General features: G+C 45.1%; 2 protein-coding genes and 1 long non-coding RNA gene across 3 annotated transcripts; 2 read left to right on the top strand and 1 right to left on the bottom strand.

Annotated features, from left to right (window-relative positions):
* Positions 1-6,955: 6,955 nt before the first annotated feature.
* On the top strand, positions 6,956-11,828 carry hsp90aa1.1 (heat shock protein 90, alpha (cytosolic), class A member 1, tandem duplicate 1). The gene is made up of 11 exons (XM_052052427.1): positions 6,956-7,210; positions 8,074-8,223; positions 8,370-8,736; positions 8,884-9,017; positions 9,106-9,414; positions 9,501-9,666; positions 9,760-9,950; positions 10,026-10,173; positions 10,266-10,534; positions 10,612-10,945; positions 11,054-11,828. Exons 2-11 carry the CDS (start codon positions 8,074-8,076, stop codon positions 11,161-11,163), a joined length of 2,178 nt encoding a protein of 725 aa, XP_051908387.1. The 5' UTR covers positions 6,956-7,210; the 3' UTR covers positions 11,164-11,828.
* Positions 9,798-16,260, bottom strand: LOC127592071 (uncharacterized). Its single transcript, XR_007960055.1, has 2 exons — positions 16,150-16,260; positions 9,798-9,857 (listed from the first exon to the last, which is right to left on the bottom strand). It is a non-coding gene; the product is annotated as an uncharacterized LOC127592071 (long non-coding RNA).
* On the top strand, positions 12,109-18,146 carry hsp90aa1.2 (heat shock protein 90, alpha (cytosolic), class A member 1, tandem duplicate 2). The gene is made up of 11 exons (XM_052052425.1): positions 12,109-12,323; positions 14,019-14,159; positions 14,477-14,843; positions 14,932-15,068; positions 15,338-15,667; positions 15,814-15,979; positions 16,052-16,242; positions 16,315-16,462; positions 16,541-16,809; positions 17,343-17,676; positions 17,760-18,146. The coding sequence occupies exons 2-11, from the start codon at positions 14,019-14,021 to the stop codon at positions 17,864-17,866; spliced, it is 2,190 nt and encodes a 729-aa protein (XP_051908385.1). The 5' UTR covers positions 12,109-12,323; the 3' UTR covers positions 17,867-18,146.
* Positions 18,147-18,292: the final 146 nt, after the last annotated feature.

Raw genomic sequence — 18,292 nt, 5'->3', positions numbered from 1 at the left:
CGTGTACAGTACGATTTATAATTCAAGCACAGTTGGGAGATGGGGGGGAAATGAAAAATTGATTTGAGTGGAGCGCCACAGAGATGATTTCTTTTCAATGTCTGATTTCCCACAACGCTTCTGCCGGTCTTTTTGTCTCTCGCTAGAGTTTGAGGTGAGGATTGGGCTATGAAGAGCAACGTGTTTCATGGTCACGCTTGCGCGCGTTACGCTAACATACACGAAACATGCTAACACGGTTCGGTGGATCAGGAAAATTTAAAAAGCGGGCGGAGGGCGAAATATTGGCTGGCTGGAAATCATAACTCTGTATTGTGTTGCTGTTTTTGAAACTTTAACCGTGTCTTGAACCTTTTTTCAAGCAAGTCTTGCTCTTTCAAGCCTCGGTTAACGTTTCAGCCCTTGTTCGATCGCATCATTCAGACTTGGAACCCTAATAGATTCAAACCGTACCACCGGAGGCATACTATTCTTTAGGTTTGGTAATGCTTGGATTTTATTTTCAATATAAAATATCTGCTATGCCTTGATAAAGGTTGGGAAACCTTGAATTATAATAATCCCTCAAGCAAAAGATGGTAAAGTGTCCTTGACGCTCGGAAAAAGGAAAAACTACGATCGAGGAGAAGTCCAGCCTCCCGGCATGCAACAGATAACCGCCGAAGTTGCGAGCTCTGTATCCCCCCCTCCCCCCACACACACACACACACACCCCTCAGTTCATGTGACCTTGACCCCCGGGTGCCTCAATCCCTCAAGGACGCCAAATCCTTGCGCCCCGCGGCATCCCGACAACTACCAACGTCGGCTCGGACCAATAAGTCATGATGAATGCAGATTGTTTGCGCCTTGACAGGCTCATCCGTTTCCGAACAGGCCGGCCTTTGCGGGCCGGAGACAAACGGAAAAAGATATTCACACGCAACCAAAGCTCGCCACCCGTTATCAGATGTCCGCCAGCAGAGTTGATATTTTTCTTCCCATGGGCCGGCAGGTGGCAAGCAAATTACAAGTTGAGTCGAAAACGGCAAAGTACAGTGAAAACGGACTGAAGCGGTCAAGACGTCACCAGCATCTTCCTAATCTGCTGGCAGACGGATTTATGCTCTCTGATATTCGCCATGGCAACAGTGCAGGGGGACTCGTTTTAGGCTTGTGCTGATTTGCTTAGAAAGGACGGCGAAAAGAAGAGGAAGAAATGCTGTTCAAGCACTGCTCTGAATTAATTGTGAAATAAATAAACACTGGTTCGATTTATTATTGTCATCAAATTACCGTTTGGAATTTGGGTTAGGGTTCCAAATCAGGGTTGGCATTTTAAATGAGGGTTTCCGACCTAGGATAGGCTTTGAGACAAGGGTTAGGGTCTCGAGACACGGTTCCGGTTTCAAGTTTAGATTTCGGATTGCAAGTTTGCGTTTCAATTTTCAAAATTAGGTTGTCAAGTGTTGGTTGGCATTTCAAGATGGGGCGCACACGCTCATTTACCTCTGACACGCAATCATCAACACGGATACAAAGAAATCATAATGTGGCCACTGATGGATTCAGACAGTTCTGATATCATCGGTTAGGATCGAGTGTTTCAAGTGAGTGTTCGTGGGGTTTCGAGCCTCGGTTAGGGTTTCAAGTTTGAATTTCAAAGTAGGGTTTGAACCCTTTCGCACACCCTGTAACCCGATAACAGGATCATCTGTCCACTGTAGTAAACGCTGTCCCTGAAAGGGTTCAGCCAACCTGGGTTGAGGTTTTAAACTTGGGTTGTGGTTTCAAACAGGATTTGGCATTTCTTGAAAGGTTCCAAAGTAGGGCCATCGTTAGGTTTCCAATCAGGGTATGAGATTCGACTAATTTAAATTCCGGTCTCAGGCCTGTTTTGACTTTGGAAATAGGAAGTTAGCAGCGCTTCATAGACCCACTGCGCTGACATACGGGGGACTCTAACCCCGGCAATTAATGATGAATTAGCATAGCATCAATATTAAACAAAAAGAAAGATGCTAATGGACTGCAATTGGTTGAAATATTCAGCAAGAGGAGCTCCGAGTTGTATGATGCGGGACAGCGGCGTCTCTCTACCGGGAGGGAAGGCCGCAATCCCGGCTGACTTGGACGTCACGGAGGGGGTGGCTTGTGAAAGTTTAATGGAGGCTCGTTACGCATAAACCGAGCACTCCTTAAACGACGACCCTCGCTCACTTGGCCCGGCGTCCTGAATAAATCATTCCCTGCCAGGGGCCCGCAAAGTCTCCTTTCGGCACCTGGATTTTAGGGCGTTCCCTAAAGACGACCCTCATTACAGAGCTCACGGGGAAGCTGGCGGAGCTTTTGAAGAGTTTTCTTAGCTTAATAGTAGCAAACACTGATTAGCTAACAGTTAGCTTCAAGACTTAGCAACATAACAACACACGTACATTGATAATGTAACAGTACTCTATAAAGGCATATATTCTTTATCCCGCATCTTACTATCGCACTCGCAGTTGAGGCAGCTCTTTTTTGTTTGTCTTTAAGACTGCGTTGTACTGCCTCCTGGTGGCGTATAATATTAGTGCTATTTATGATTTTTTTTAAAAACAAACGCTTTTGATTTTTTTGAAGCGCGGCTGCAACAGATTCATTTGCATGTCCGTTAATTTTGATGAAGAAAGATGTGACCAAAAAAAAGAAAGTAAGCTGAGCTTCCTTTCATCAGTCAAGTTTTCTCCGCTTGTCCAGGTTGACACGCACAACGAGCACTGTTCTTGCCCTGTGGGAGCTGAGCAGTCATCCCGTCACAGATGCGCCGCACCCTCGAAATGAGTCTGCGAAGGAGGCGTCGCTGAGATCCAAAGACGTGAAGCGAGGTGAGGGGTTGTTGGCTTTTTAAGATTTCTCTCTCTCTCTCTCTCTCTCTCTCAAAAAAAATGGAGCTTTCACAGCCAGAGCAATGATTGCTTTTTATCATCAGCTCACACTCATAAAACCCTCTCTTCGTTTTTTTTCCCCACTTGGCGCCAAAGCGTAACAAACGTTATCTGTTTTGAGAACGCGACATATAACAACAAGCAGGAGGTTGTTGGCCTCAGAAGCCACTCGCAATCGCGCCGGCTCCAGCTGGGGAACACAATTCGACGAATGTTCACCTGTCAGCTTGTACAAACTGCAACAGAGTCCATGCAGTAACTTTAATGGGCTTTTGAGTCACAGTCAAAACAAATCGAAAGCAGGCGGAGCCCTGGAATTCACCCAATATGGCTGCTTCAAACCAAAATGGCCGACGTCCTGTTCGATTTTCGGCGTGCGTTGTTGAGGTGTTTCTTTTTACACCCACATTTTTGACTTAGATTTCAAGTAGATTGGATGACCTTTACCCAAGGTTGGGGTAATTATTTTGAACCAGCAGATTGAATAATCTTTTTTTTTATATAATTAAAATAAACTACACGAACCCTGGTGCTGGATTGACTATATATTTATTTTTTATCCAGCAGTTTTAAGCATGTTGAGATGTCACCCATCAACCTGTGAAATTAGTATCAGATCTTTTTTTTTTTTTTTCCTTTTACGACACAGTGCTTAACTCCCTGACTTTGGTCCTCTTGCCTGCGCGGAGATGTGCAGGTGCATGTGGCAGCCGAGGGGAGATAAACTTCATTAGAGAACAAAGCCTAATCTCCATTTTAACCTTACACTTTCCCTGCCGAGCGAAGAACTCGCGGCGCCCCGAGGCGATCTGCGGAATACCGATGAACGCTGCCAACCTCGCTAAGGGCCGATGCTAATGCCGCCTCCCCCCGGTAGTTCTTGCAAAACATGATTTGCCCAAGAGATCTTTAGGTACATTTTCTGAAGGATCGAAACGTCCGTTTCGCGAGACGTTTGTCACTCGTTCCTCAGTATTCCTGTCTGATGATAAGATTTGGTGTCATGTCTTGATCTGTTTTTGAATTTTGGTTTGCAGCTGCAGTGGAGGGCGTTCTCTCCAGCGAGGCAGTTGTTTTGCATTGTAAGCAACTTCTGGGACTACTTAAGGACTGCTTTGCCGTTAAGTCGTCGTTCACTGAGCGACCCCTTGTGGCCAAACCCGTGTAGTTTTGAAATCATGAAAGCAAACGTGCGCCGATCATCTTGTTTTTCGTGATCGTTTTTGTCAAAGAGGAGACTTAAGCTGCGGTGTAGCAGGTGAAAAATCCCCAAGTGTTGGTGGTTTCTTTTTTTCTCCTCAAGTAAGCCTTAGTGGCTTTGGAATGTTTGAGCCCACAGATCTGCCACGTCAATGTGGGCCCACGCCTGCTCTGACACATCTAATCTCCGGGCGACTTGCCATCAAATGAGCCTTATTAGGACTTCAAGCGGGGTGCGAGGCCAACCAACCAGAAAAAAAAAAGTTGCTCACCTGAAAGGGACACATACTCACACAAAAACAAAAGCTCCTAAAATCATCATGTTGGCGTCCTCGTAGAGCAGTTCTATTCCACTTTTTTCCATCTCTTTTATTATACCATCACTTGAGTTGCTTGTTACTTTGTTGCCTGATTTTTATTTTAGTTTTGTTTCCGCTTTCATAGTCACTTTGATTACCTTTCTTTGAAATTTATAACTTCTGCTGTTACTTATAACATGCTTTTGTTTGAACATAGGCCAGACTTATACTAAAAAAAAAATCTGTATTTTTTTTTCTGTGAATAAAAAATCCCCCCGAAAAAAATAGTCAAATAGAATAGGCCATTTTTTAATTTTCTATAGTGAATCTTCTTCAAATTTACGAGATTTACCAAACTTCCTGCGTCATCAAAACCCATAAAACAGGGTGTTTAATATAAATATGAGAACAGGTTTCATATGTGAGCTGATGAAGTCAAATGCAAATCACTTCTTCTCATCCACAGCACCGTGATTCAACGTCTTGTCAGAACTTCCCGCGTTTGCTCTCAAGATTAGATTCCATTTGTGAGCCCCTGCTTTTAAAGCGAGCTTACACACACACACACATACAGAGGGTTTTTTTGTGTAATTGAAAATTGCTTTGGAATTCCATCTTCATCCCCTGGCTTCCATCAGCAGGACGTGTAAAATATATCAGCGAAGCGGCTTGCTGATAAGAAAACATGTTTATTCTGCTTAGTATTTATGAAATGCCTCCACATGGCTTTTTTCTCTACCTTCTCCACCTCGAAGCAATAATCTCCGCTGTTAGTGGGCAGAATGATAAAAAAACAAGAGGACGGATGAAGGAATGTCACATTCCCGTTGTGGACTTTGGTGGGAATGCGGAGTTGTAGTTGTCCAAAAAGATTTTTTTTGTTTTGTTTTGTTTTGAGGATGTGACGAGCAAAAAGAGAAGGTCAGCAAGGAGATGGCACTTTCTGTTCACTAACGTGTTGCGAACATTGTTTATCACTCTTATTGCTACTTTCATGATCACCTTTGCTGTCACCTTTGATAAAATAGTTCACATTTTATTCAAGTCTTTGTTTTTATTAATTTTGTTAATACTTAAATCGTCATTGTTACCATTTTTGGAGCCTTTTATGCCTTTTCAACTAACTTTTGAAGCCATTTTTTTTAAATCGTTTTTTCCCACTTTGAAAAAACACACTTGTCATTTTTATATGCGTGCAATTGATCTACTTGTCACTCCACGTGAATCAGATTGGTCTCACAATTTAGGAAAAAGAAACTTGTACTTGTCTCTTAAAACCTTAGTCTGTCTTGAGCACCCTGTCAGTCGTGGAGGTGTATTGCCCCCGTGTGGGCATAAGGTGTAACTGCATTAAGGGAAACTATAACTTCAACCATAAAACGACAAAACGAGAGAGTGACAATTCTTGAATTAAATTTAGGTTGGGGTAAAATCTGAGAATAGTATAATTATTGTCAGTTTTTTAACTACTTATTTCGCACGAATGACACGTTTACACTTTCCTGGGAACGTGGATGATTTTTGTCAACTTTTGTCCATTAGCAGCAGTGGATTTTGTCCCAATCACAAGCTGTTGAATTGGTTCCTAGATTAATTTGTGTTGAAGGTAACGGGGGGGTGGGGGGGGGGGGGGTGTCTGTGTTGTCTGCTGTCGGAAAGAGTAATTTTACACCCATTTGACATGTTGACATCTCGGACAATATCGTCTTGCATGGATTGTGACAGCGCGAGTTCCTCCTGAGCGTAGAATGTTCTACTCCTTACCAACTGCAACTATTTGGATTACATAACATGGAATGTGCTGCAAGTGTCATGTACTACTACCGCCTGGTCATCTAGCACAGTTCCCCCCCAACCCCCTCAATCCTGTGTGAACGCAATGTGTGTCGATTTCCCACCAAATCATCACCTCAATCTAAAGTATCAGCCATGACATTTCAACACCAACCTGTTATGTCACCAAACGGGCCAGACTGGCTACAAAATATCATTTCGCTATGTTGAGGAACAGGTACAAGTGACAATAATGCAATAATTATTCTCAATGTGTTTTTCCAACTTATCAAAGTAAGTTTGTAATTCCCAACTACCGGTAAAAAAAATGTAATAAAAAAAAAAGAGCCAATCCCCTCACACTATACGGAGACAAATTCTTGTGTGTGTGTGCTAACATCCTTGGCCAATTCAGATTATTCTGATTCTGATCAACAACTTTTGAAGTGGAATCTGAATGTATAGCTGTTATTGATTGCTGATTAGCTTTAGATATTTTTTAAAAAAATGAATGCGTAGGTGTGTGGCCCAAAAGTAAAACTGTGTGCTTTCAAAAAATAGACATCCTGCCCATAGAGGCCTGTGTTGTGTGTCACAGCAGCTGATAGCAAAGGCAATCCACAGCTGTGAGGACTTGCAGGGGGTGGGGGGCGGGGGGGGGGGGGGTCTTGCAGCCTAATGGCCAGCCTAGCTATCAGGAAGGCTCTCGTCTTGACTGACAGGCACTGCTTGTGACTTTGCTTGCCCTATAAGGGCACATCAACTTTAGGCCTCTGACGTTTCACTCGCCACCAGCTCCACCCGACCCCCTCCCGGTAGTGAAAGTATCATTCTGGAACCTTCTGAATGGGAGCTTCCAGAAGCCCCCCACACCCTTGCTGAGGTATAAAAAGCCCCCCAGTGTGCCGTGGGAGTCTACATCTAGTCCAAAGACACTCACCGGAGGAAGCAGCAGCGCAAGTCCCAATTCAGATTCTGAGCTCTTCACAAAAGACATCGACAGACTCGACCGCCACAGATTTCATATTCAAAGTAAGTCCGAAGCAAGCGATGTCAAACACGTTGTGGTAATTTCTGAATATTTTTATCAACAAAAATGTGCGGGCGGATTGCGGCAATACTCAGACAACAATATTCCATGTTGACGAGCTATGTTCTATTCGGACGGAGCGGTGGAGTGGTGTGCCGCGAGTATCTTAACGAGACGGAAGCATGGGCTGAGCACATGGCGCGGAGGGTGACCCTGACCGTGAGCGCAATGGCAAACAGCAGAGTCGCAGGAACTAAGAGCAGGAGATGATTTGACCCACGTGTGTGCTACCACGACAACTCTTTGCTGAAAAAGACTCGCTTTCTATCTTAAATTGGCTTCGTTTAACATTGGGGTGTTAGGTAACCCATTGGGAGGGGGATGGTCAAAGGTGTTTGATTGACAGGAGGAACATGTGCTGCCGCACCAGAAGCAGCTGCTAAGCCCCGCCCCACAACTCCCTGAAACCACGTGGTGCTCTTTTATCACCAGAACTTGGACTCTGATTTTTAGATATTTGGAGTTTGGTTTGGAAGGGCGTCGCAGTAGCCTCGTTGTTAGCACGTTTGTCTCGCAGTTCTGAGGTCCAGGGTTGAATCCTGGCTCAGTGTGGAGCTTGCATGTTCTCCATGTATTTGTCTGGTTTTCTCCAGGTTTTCACGCACATTCTTAAAACTTGCTAAATGCTCAAATTTTCCACAGTCCCTGCTGAGCTACATGCTCTGCAATTAGCCGCCGGACCCTCAATGTATCCCACCCGGTGCCCCAAGGTCATCTGGGATAGGCTCCAACTCAACCATTCCTCCAATTCCAAAAGATCTTTGATGGATGAATCAATGAGAATCGGGTTTATTTTCTCTGCCAGATGCCCGAGAACGCCGCAAATGCCATGGAGGAGGAGACGGAGACCTTTGCCTTCCAGGCTGAGATTGCTCAGCTGATGTCCCTGATTATCAACACCTTCTATTCCAACAAGGAGATCTTCCTCAGGGAGCTCATCTCCAACTCCTCTGATGTAAGTTTTATCACCTCATTGCACCCAACGTGAACCCGACTGTGATCTTAAATCCGAGGTACACGCTGAACCTCAATTTTTGACTTTTACGCCCGAGGCGGGAAATAAATAGCGCTGCTGAGTACAAATGAGATTCCCTCCGACAGGCTTTGGATAAAATCCGCTATGAGAGCTTGACCGACCCCAGCCGACTGGACTCCTGCAAAGACCTGAAGATCGAAGTCCGGCCCGACCTGCACGCTCGCACCCTCACCCTGGTCGATACGGGTATCGGCATGACCAAAGCCGACCTGATCAACAACCTCGGCACCATTGCCAAGTCGGGCACCAAGGCGTTCATGGAAGCCCTGCAGGCCGGAGCCGACATCTCCATGATTGGTCAGTTCGGCGTGGGCTTCTACTCGGCCTACCTGGTGGCTGAGAAAGTGACGGTCATCACCAAGCACAACGACGACGAGCAGTACATTTGGGAGTCCGCGGCCGGGGGCTCGTTCACTGTCCGTCTTGACACTGGTAAATTTCACTCGTTATTTCTAGCTCAATGCGCTGGCCCAGTGGTTAGCATTTATTCGTGCTGTTCTTTCGAAAACGAAGACTTTATCACTCCAGTTCTTGAGATGATCCACCGAGAGTTGACGATTTTTTATCGCTGACTTTCAGGGGAGTCAATTGGCAGAGGCACACGAGTGATCCTGCACCTCAAAGAAGATCAGACGGAATACTGCGAGGAGAAGCGCATCAAGGAAGTTGTGAAGAAGCACTCTCAGTTTATCGGATACCCCATCACACTTTACGTAAGGGAGTGTGTCGCAAGAGGTTTTATTTTCCCGCAACGGAACTGAGAAGATGCCAATTTTTAAATTCCCATATGTTATTCTCAAGGTGGAGAAGACGAGAGAGAAGGAGGTTGATCTGGAGGCAGGAGAAAAGGAGGAGGATGCGGACAAAGACGCTGCTGCGGAGAGCAAGGACAAACCGGAGATCGAGGACGTCGGCTCCGATGAGGATGAGGACACCAAGGAGAGCAAGAATAAGAGGAAGAAGAAGGTGAAGGAAAAGTACATGGACCAGGAGGAGCTGAACAAGACCAAGCCCATCTGGACCCGTAATCCTGACGACATCACCAACGAAGAGTACGGCGAGTTCTACAAGAGTCTCACCAACGACTGGGAGGACCACCTGGCCGTCAAGGTAAATGAACGCCGCAGCTCTTTGTCGATGAACTTGCCGCAACAGGATCCGTCCGAGCATGTGGCTTCTTTTCGTCGGGTCTGCAGCATTTCTCCGTGGAGGGACAGTTGGAGTTCCGGGCACTGCTCTTTGTACCCAGACGAGCTGCGTTTGACCTCTTTGAGAACAAGAAGAAGAGGAACAACATCAAGCTGTATGTGCGCAGGGTCTTCATCATGGACAACTGTGAGGAACTGATTCCAGAGTATCTCAGTAAGTATCTCGCTCTAAACGATCCCCTTCAGGTATTTTTTTTTCTAACGCTTTCACAACTGACCAGTTTGGCTTCCTTTGTTTTCTACTCAGACTTCATCAAGGGTGTGGTGGACTCTGAGGACCTGCCCTTGAACATCTCCAGAGAGATGCTGCAGCAGAGCAAGATCCTCAAGGTCATCCGCAAGAACCTGGTCAAGAAGTGCCTGGAACTCTTCTCCGAGCTTGCGGAAGACAAGGACAACTACAAGAAGTGCTATGAGCAGTTCTCAAAGAACATCAAGGTAGATTGATCTCAAAAGTCAACATCCCTCAAAGATTCCTACCGCCGATGTTATTAACCCACATTTGTGATTTAGCTCGGCATCCACGAGGATTCCCAGAACAGGAAGAAACTGTCAGAGATGCTGAGATACTACACTTCTGCTTCTGGAGATGAGATGGTTTCTCTGAAGGACTACGTTTCACGCATGAAGGACAATCAGAAGCACATCTACTATATTACAGGTTTGTCATCATCCTGTTGTTATCCCGACTTTCGCTACATTTGCATGACTATTTAGCATGTCTAGCATATTACCACCTGACCTCTGAAACAGGCGAGACCAAAGACCAGGTGGCCAACTCGGCCTTTGTGGAGCGCCTCCGCAAGGCCGGCTTGGAGGTCATCTACATGATCGAGCCCATCGACGAGTACTGCGTCCAGCAGCTGAAGGAGTACGACGGCAAGAACCTGGTCTCGGTCACCAAGGAAGGCCTTGAGCTACCCGAGGATGAGGATGACAAAAAGAAGCAGGAGGAACTCAAGACTAAGTTTGAGAACCTTTGCAAGATCATGAAGGACATCCTGGACAAGAAGATTGAAAAGGTTTGCGTGCAGGAGACACCGACTGTCTCTCCTTGCGTCATTGCCGCGGCGATAACCAAATGCGGCATTCTTTCAAGGTGACCGTCTCCAACCGCCTGGTCTCGTCGCCCTGCTGCATCGTCACCAGCACGTACGGCTGGACGGCCAACATGGAGAGGATCATGAAGTCGCAAGCCCTGAGGGACAACTCCACCATGGGCTACATGACCGCCAAGAAGCACCTCGAGATCAACCCCATGCATCCCATCGTGGAGACCTTGAGGGTGAAAGCAGAGGCGGACAAGAATGACAAGGCGGTGAAGGACCTGGTCATCCTTCTGTTCGAGACGGCACTGCTGTCCTCGGGATTCACGCTGGAGGACCCCCAGACGCATGCCAACCGCATCTACAGGATGATCAAGCTTGGTCTCGGTGAGTGATTCTCCATTCGTTTGTCTGATCTTTTCTGATTTTAGTCTAGATTATCCTCAAGTAATTTTGAAGAGACCTAAGGCGTTCACACAAATGTATAATTGCCAGGCATCGACGAAGATGACTCTGCAGTTGAGGACATCATTCAGCCCGCTGAAGAAGACATGCCGGTCCTTGAGGGCGATGACGACACGTCAAGAATGGAGGAAGTCGACTGAACACATCTGCTTTCATAATTTTACACAGTGTAACTTATTTGAGTCATTTGTTTCTAACAGTAACTTTTTGTCAAAATATGTAAAAAAAAAAAGGAACCCATGGCGTTGTCACAATCGAACCTCAGCTGCTTCTGTGAAACTGCTCGAAACATATTTTTATTTTGACTGATTCCAAGCAATTCTATTTTTGCTAGTTATAGATAATACAATTCAATTGATGAATGGATGTTTATAGTTCATCCATCCATCCATTCATTTTCTGTACCACCTATTTTCATAAGAGTCATGGGTGACCTGGATCCTATCCCATCCTATACACCGCAAGTGTCAAACTCCAGTCCTCAAGGACCACTCTCCTGCTTATTTGAGATGTTTCTTTTTTGGGTGCTATACACCCACGACTAATACACAGCCATTCACAAGGAACATCTAGACAAACAATGAAACACTCTCATTCGGACATGGAGGCAGACATAATAATCATGGAGTGCTGTTCTTATCTCAACAAAGAAAATATAGTTGCTTGGAACAATGTATTTTCTTTTGGAGTCTTCTGTTTGAACCTCAAATGAAAATATTAAGTCACTGGAAATAGGTACCCTCCGTCTTTTGTTATTTTTTATAAATGAAAGCATTCGTATTTGTAATAAAATCAACTAAGATATGCAAGTGAAATTCTTCCCTTGCCCTTTGTGTTGTATGTATCACTTTTTACATTTTATTTCCTCAAAGTAATTGCGTCACAAAGTGAGATTTCCGTAAAATTTTCCAATGTTCTGGAACGTTCCGTGAACGCCACATGTTTCGATTTATTTATTTATTTTTGTGTTCCGCCCCTTATGACGTCTGGCTTCAATAGCTCCCGCCCCGTTTTACTGACTGACAGCCCATTTGGGCCAACGAGCGCTCGATATTTTACCGGCTGCATCGAGGAAGATTCCAGAGAGTTCCAGAAGCTCTGAGCTCAAGTCGACGCTTCTCGAACGCCTTTTGTAGAAGGACTATATAGACGAGCTCTGTCGTCTTCGCCTGTCACTCGACGCTTCTCGAACGCCTTTTGTAGAAGGGCTATATAGACGAGATCTGTAGTCTTCGCTTGTCACACTCGTCTGAGCACTTTTAACGTCGGAGTTTACTCTCCCGAAACACCGAGGACCAAGGTAAGGGAATGAGCCCCTTCAAATCCTGCTTATTAAATCGTTATCCGGGTTTTTCTCGTGTTAAGGTATTGTAAGAGTGTGTCGCGTGACAACTATTTGTGTTCTCGAAACATGTTTGGTTAAAAATATTTGAAAAAATGATTTGAATGTGTTTAATTGTATGAATAAGGTCGTGCGAATTCCATTGACGCTAGTATCCACACGATCATGTGTATATAGTCTTATTAGCAGTAAATAGGGTGTGCAACGATTGATTTTAATCCTTCCGTTGTTTCTTATTTAGATGTGGTAACGATGTCCTCATTTTTTTTCTTTTATGGTTTCTCGCGAAAGACGAACACATGGTGGTGCACTTGCCAGACTAAGTTTACGTGTAATGGGTGTAAAGCAAGATGCCAAACAAAGTTGCAACATTTTTATACACATGAGAAGGGGACAAAGAGACGTTTTGACATACTGTGAGGAATTAACCAATTGCTCTATTGAAATTCCAAAAGAAACTGCAGAGTACCTTCTGGAAACTTGCAGTTTCCCGGTGGATTCGCTAGAGGGCGTCGCAGAGCCATTACGCCATGCAGTTCAACCGCTTGCGAAATATGATAGGAGTCCTCGTTTTGCGTCATTTTACGAACAGTACGACGTGTACGAAGAATCCACGCCGAGTTAACTCTGGGCGATATGAACTTTGAACTAACACGGATGTGCTTTGCATCATCTCAGATACAAAAAAAAAACGTTTTCTTCCTCAGTATTATCACTGACCGTCCATGGAAGCATTAAAATGACATGACAATAAATGCTGCCTCTTAGGAGAATGTAAATTGTGTCAAAAAATGCAAGCACAATCGTTATTAAATGAACACGAAATGTTCAATTTATTTAATTCTGCTATCCAACTGTTTGGCTCGGCCAATGCTGACGTCTGTTGCTGTCATTTCTAATATCTGGGTGTGTGGATCAGGCAAGTCAAAATATTTGCAGCATGTATCTAGTTCCTCTGTTTTCAGCCATGTTAGCAGTATAAGCAGTGCACATAAGTGGGATGTACAGCGAACTAAAGGAGCCACCAAAAAAATAATTGAAAAAGAAAAATCGCAAAGATATTTCAACAATATGATAAAGAAAACTAGCAAATATATTTTAATATAGTAAAAATATGGTTATTTATGACCCATTTGTGTTTGCGCAGTAAAATAGTTTCTGTGAGTAAAGTCACTACTTTACCCCTGTGTTATAGATACAAAGTACGTTCTGACTTCAGTGTAAATTAGGGTTTATGTAATCATAGGACCAGAACATTATTCATAGGACCGGAACGTCATTTATAGGACCGGAACGCCATAGGACCCGTGTTATGAATGCAGAAGCTGCACTATAGAATGAAACGCTTAAGCCCAACGCGTCCTCAGAGCAGATTGCGATGGGATTTGAGCTTCAAGGCCCAAAGGTGGATTAAAGACGGGTTAAGGCAGTCTGTTGAACTACCTGCTTTGCCCACACTCTCCTCTGTATAAGTCCCCAGCCATTACTAAACTGCTGAAGTTTAGTTCATTAATTTGTCATTTTAAAAAAAATGCTACAGTCTGGCTTGTGAGCTGACCCAACTCAAATCGGGACAAGCGCGGTTGAAAACGAATGGATAATGGTCATGATGACTGCTTATTTTAATGTTCATACATCTCTTTGTGCTTAAAGATGCCTGAGGATCATCCAATGGAGGAGACGGAGACCTTTGCCTTCCAGGCTGAGATTGCTCAGCTGATGTCCCTGATTATCAACACCTTCTATTCCAACAAGGAGATCTTCCTCAGGGAGCTCATCTCCAACTCCTCGGATGTAAGTTGCGAAATAATGGTTGTTGTCAATGTCAAAGCTGTGTCTATTGTCATGTGATTCCCAGCCACTTGTGGTGTTAAGATGTAATTAGGAGTGCTGTGGGAAATCATCCAATTTCACGCAAATGGTTATGAAAATGAGTTATGAGAAATAATGTGCAGAAACTATGCTGGGAGTGGCGACATATAGCAATGGGCAGAAACGTTACAAGCTTGTCCACTAGATGGCAGAAGCCACCTGTTGCGTTCATCCATCCATCCATCCATTTTCGAATCATTTAAAAGTGAGATGACTGATTCTTGAATTTCTCTCTGAAGGCTTTGGACAAAATCCGCTACGAGAGCCTTACCGACCCCTCCCAGTTGGATACCGGCAAGGAGCTGAAAATTGAAATCATTCCCAACAAAGAAGAGCGCACCCTCACCTTGGTTGATACGGGTATCGGCATGACCAAGGCGGACCTGATCAACAACCTGGGCACCATTGCCAAGTCGGGCACCAAGGCGTTCATGGAAGCCCTGCAGGCCGGAGCCGACATCTCCATGATCGGTCAGTTCGGCGTGGGCTTCTACTCGGCCTACCTGGTGGCCGACAAGGTGACGGTTGTCACCAAGCACAATGACGACGAGCAGTACGTGTGGGAGTCCGCCGCCGGGGGCTCGTTCACAGTCATGGTGGACAAGAGTGAGTACACACACCGTTAGCTTAACACACAGTTTTGCTACACGAAGAACGTTATCTGTAACCTGAGTTGACACTTCTTTCCCATCAGCTAATGAACCGATTGGTCGTGGAACCAAGGTTATTTTGCACCTGAAGGATGACCAGATGGAATATGTTGAGGAGCGGAGGGTCAAAGAGATCGTGAAGAAGCACTCGCAGTTTATCGGCTACCCCATCACGCTCTATGTAAGTGAAAGGAGACGATCGGTTCATCTCAATTAAAATGTGTATGTTCCATTTATTATTGTGACATTTATTCATTACACCAAGCTAAAAAAAAAAGCAACAACAGAGAATTAAATGCTAAAGGAGTAAAAGTAATGTCATTTCATGTCACCATTTTCTTTTAGTTGTATCATAGTGTGGATGATGCACACCTCCCCTATGTCTGACTCGGAATGACCATTCTTTTAAATAGCAAACTCGCAAGTGACGAGCAAGTTGTGTTCCTTCAGGTTGAGAAGGAGCGAGACAAGGAGGTGAGTGACGACGAAGCAGAGGAGGAAGGCGAGGAGAAGGAGAAAGAGAAGGACAAAGACAAGGATGAGGAAGAGCAGGACGACGACCAGCCCGAGGTGGAGGACATCGGCGAGGACGACGACGAGCACGACAAGTCCACGGACAAGAAAAAGAAGAAGAAGATCAAGGAGAAGTACATTGACCAGGAGGAGCTGAACAAAACCAAGCCTCTGTGGACGCGCAATGCCGACGATATCACCAACGAGGAGTACGGCGAGTTCTACAAGAGCCTTACGAATGACTGGGAGGAGCACTTGGCTGTCAAGGTTGGTCTCGGGTGGAAAAAGAACTGCCACTCTGTACTAAAGAGGAAAAGCAGAGATACTGAAGCATAATATTTACATTTTAAATTCCGGGATTGTAAGTGCTATTACTGCCCCCCAAATGATATCAATGCACTTCTTTTTGTCAGCACTTCTCAGTGGAGGGTCAGCTGGAGTTCCGCGCCCTGTTGTTTGTGCCTCGCCGCGCGCCGTTTGACCTCTTTGAGAACAAGAAGAAGAAGAACAATATCAAGCTGTACGTGCGCAGAGTCTTCATCATGGATAACTGCGATGAGCTCATTCCAGAGTACCTCAGTGAGTGCCGACTTGCCACAGCACGTTTTCGTTTTCCCAAAACAAATCGCTCACTCGCTCCCTCTTGCTCAGACTTCATCAAGGGTGTGGTGGACTCTGAGGACCTGCCCTTGAACATCTCCAGAGAGATGCTGCAGCAGAGCAAGATCCTGAAAGTCATCCGCAAGAACCTGGTCAAGAAGTGCCTGGAACTCTTCACAGAGCTCGCTGAAGATAAAGACAACTACAAGAAGTGCTATGAGCAGTTCTCAAAGAACATTAAAGTGAGTTGATGACAAAGTCCACATCCTTCGAGGACTCAGACTTTGTTTCCTAACACACATTTATATTTTTAGCTCGGCATCCACGAAGATTCCCAGAATAGGAAGAAACTGTCCGAGCTGCTACGATACTACACTTCTGCTTCCGGGGAGGAGATGGTGTCTCTGAAGGACTATGTGACGCGCATGAAAGACAACCAGAAACATATCTACTACATCACAGGTGAGCATGCCGCTCACCTCCGTGTCTTGAGTTGAAGCAGTTGAAGCCGTTTTAGTTACGGAAACGTCTGCCTGTCAGGTGAGACCAAAGACCAGGTGGCCAACTCGGCCTTTGTGGAGCGCCTCCGCAAGGCCGGCTTGGAGGTCATCTACATGATCGAGCCCATCGACGAGTACTGCGTCCAACAGCTGAAGGAGTTTGAGGGCAAGAACCTGGTCTCGGTCACCAAGGAAGGCCTTGAGCTACCCGAGGATGAGGATGAGAAGAAGAAGCAGGAGGAGAAAAAGGCTCAGTTTGAAAACCTTTGCAAGATCATGAAAGACATCTTGGAGAAGAAAGTAGAGAAGGTAAGCACATTAAAAAAAAATGGATTTCAAATTTACTGCCAAAGAGCAACTTGTTTACTCCGTTTCTTGTTGAGCAGTTTTAAAAACATTTGTCAGTATCAGCCCTGGGATAAGTGTTCTATTTATTTAAAAAAAACAGGAAATAAAAGTATCATATAAAATGAGCATCAAGAAAAAGCTTATAGTGACATATCTGAACGACGAGTTGCACTATGACCAATCACACTTCTTCGTTCACAAGCTCATGACCAAAACAGGAAGTAGCCTATCAAAATATAACCGGCAATAATGCTAAATATTGATTTGAGATTTTATAAGCTCCTTGTTGACAAAAACCATTTTCCTGCTCTGGCTAGGAGTCCCATCAAGCCAACACAAAGCAGGAAGTCGAAATTTACCACAGTAAAACTGAAAATGGAACCATAAAGTGACTCAAATGCACCATACCTGTGCATATGCATGCGCTGGCTGAGAATTCCAGAAACCTGGTTGAAGTCAAGAATTTGATACATCCAACTGGATTTCCTCCACAGGTCACAATCTCTAATCGCCTGGTAACATCCCCCTGCTGCATTGTGACCAGCACGTACGGCTGGACGGCCAACATGGAGAGGATCATGAAGGCCCAGGCCCTCAGAGACAACTCCACCATGGGCTACATGGCAGCCAAGAAGCACCTCGAGATCAACCCTGAGCACCCCATCATGGGGACGCTGCGGCAGAAGGCGGAAGCGGACAAGAACGACAAGTCTGTGAAGGATTTGGTCATCCTGCTGTTCGAGACGGCACTGCTGTCCTCGGGATTCACGCTGGACGACCCGCAGACGCACTCCAATCGCATCTACAGGATGATCAAGCTTGGTCTCGGTGAGTCGTTGAACAAGCTATTTTCCGACATGAGTCACTACTTTATTTTTATGCAAATTTACAATTCCCAATGGTCTTTCTAGGCATCGACGAAGATGAGCCGACTCCGAATGACACCACCGGCCCCGTTGAGGAAATGCCCCCACTGGAGGGTGACGACGACACATCCAGGATGGAGGAAGTGGACTAAAACTGCTCCCCACACCCACGGTTACGTCTCATTAAAGTTATCCAAGCGCACTGTTAATACTGGAACACCCCCTTAACTTCTCCCTATGAAATCCCCTCCCCACTCCCCAATGCTGTTGCAATTCTGATTGTTTGTTTGAAACTCGCCACTTTTTGTATTTGATTTTCTATTTTATTGATGTTGAAGCATTCCATGTTTGACTTGAACTGTAAATGCAGTGCAAGATAAGTGAAGCTGTAAAAAGTGGTGGGAGCCTGGAATAAAGTTGAACATAATGAAAGACTGGTTTACTGAATGCAACTCTGGAAATGGCAGTTGTGGGTCTTGGGCCCAACAATTTATTCTTTGCTGGCATATATGCTAATCGAAGCATTGACCTGCATTTCCAACCTCAATAGTAATACATATAGTGAATTCGTCTTTTTG

The sequence above is a fragment of the Hippocampus zosterae genome, chromosome 19 (assembly GCF_025434085.1).
Source record: "Hippocampus zosterae strain Florida chromosome 19, ASM2543408v3, whole genome shotgun sequence".
NCBI lineage: Eukaryota > Metazoa > Chordata > Actinopteri > Syngnathiformes > Syngnathidae > Hippocampus > Hippocampus zosterae.
Note: the sequence above shows the minus strand (reverse complement) of the source record. Positions and strands in the feature narration are given on the sequence as shown.

Excerpts from the sequence above, each read along its gene's own strand:
- hsp90aa1.1 (XM_052052427.1), top strand. The coding sequence starts at position 8,074 with ATGCCCGAGAACGCCGCAAATGCCATGGAGGAGGAGACGGAGACCTTT. Across the intron at positions 8,737-8,883 it reads CACTGTCCGTCTTGACACTG|GGGAGTCAATTGGCAGAGGC; the intron begins GTAAATTTCACT and ends GCTGACTTTCAG. Across the intron at positions 9,018-9,105 it reads GATACCCCATCACACTTTAC|GTGGAGAAGACGAGAGAGAA; the intron begins GTAAGGGAGTGT and ends GTTATTCTCAAG.
- hsp90aa1.2 (XM_052052425.1), top strand. The coding sequence starts at position 14,019 with ATGCCTGAGGATCATCCAATGGAGGAGACGGAGACCTTTGCCTTCCAG. Across the intron at positions 14,160-14,476 it reads TCATCTCCAACTCCTCGGAT|GCTTTGGACAAAATCCGCTA; the intron begins GTAAGTTGCGAA and ends TTCTCTCTGAAG. Across the intron at positions 16,463-16,540 it reads ACATATCTACTACATCACAG|GTGAGACCAAAGACCAGGTG; the intron begins GTGAGCATGCCG and ends TCTGCCTGTCAG.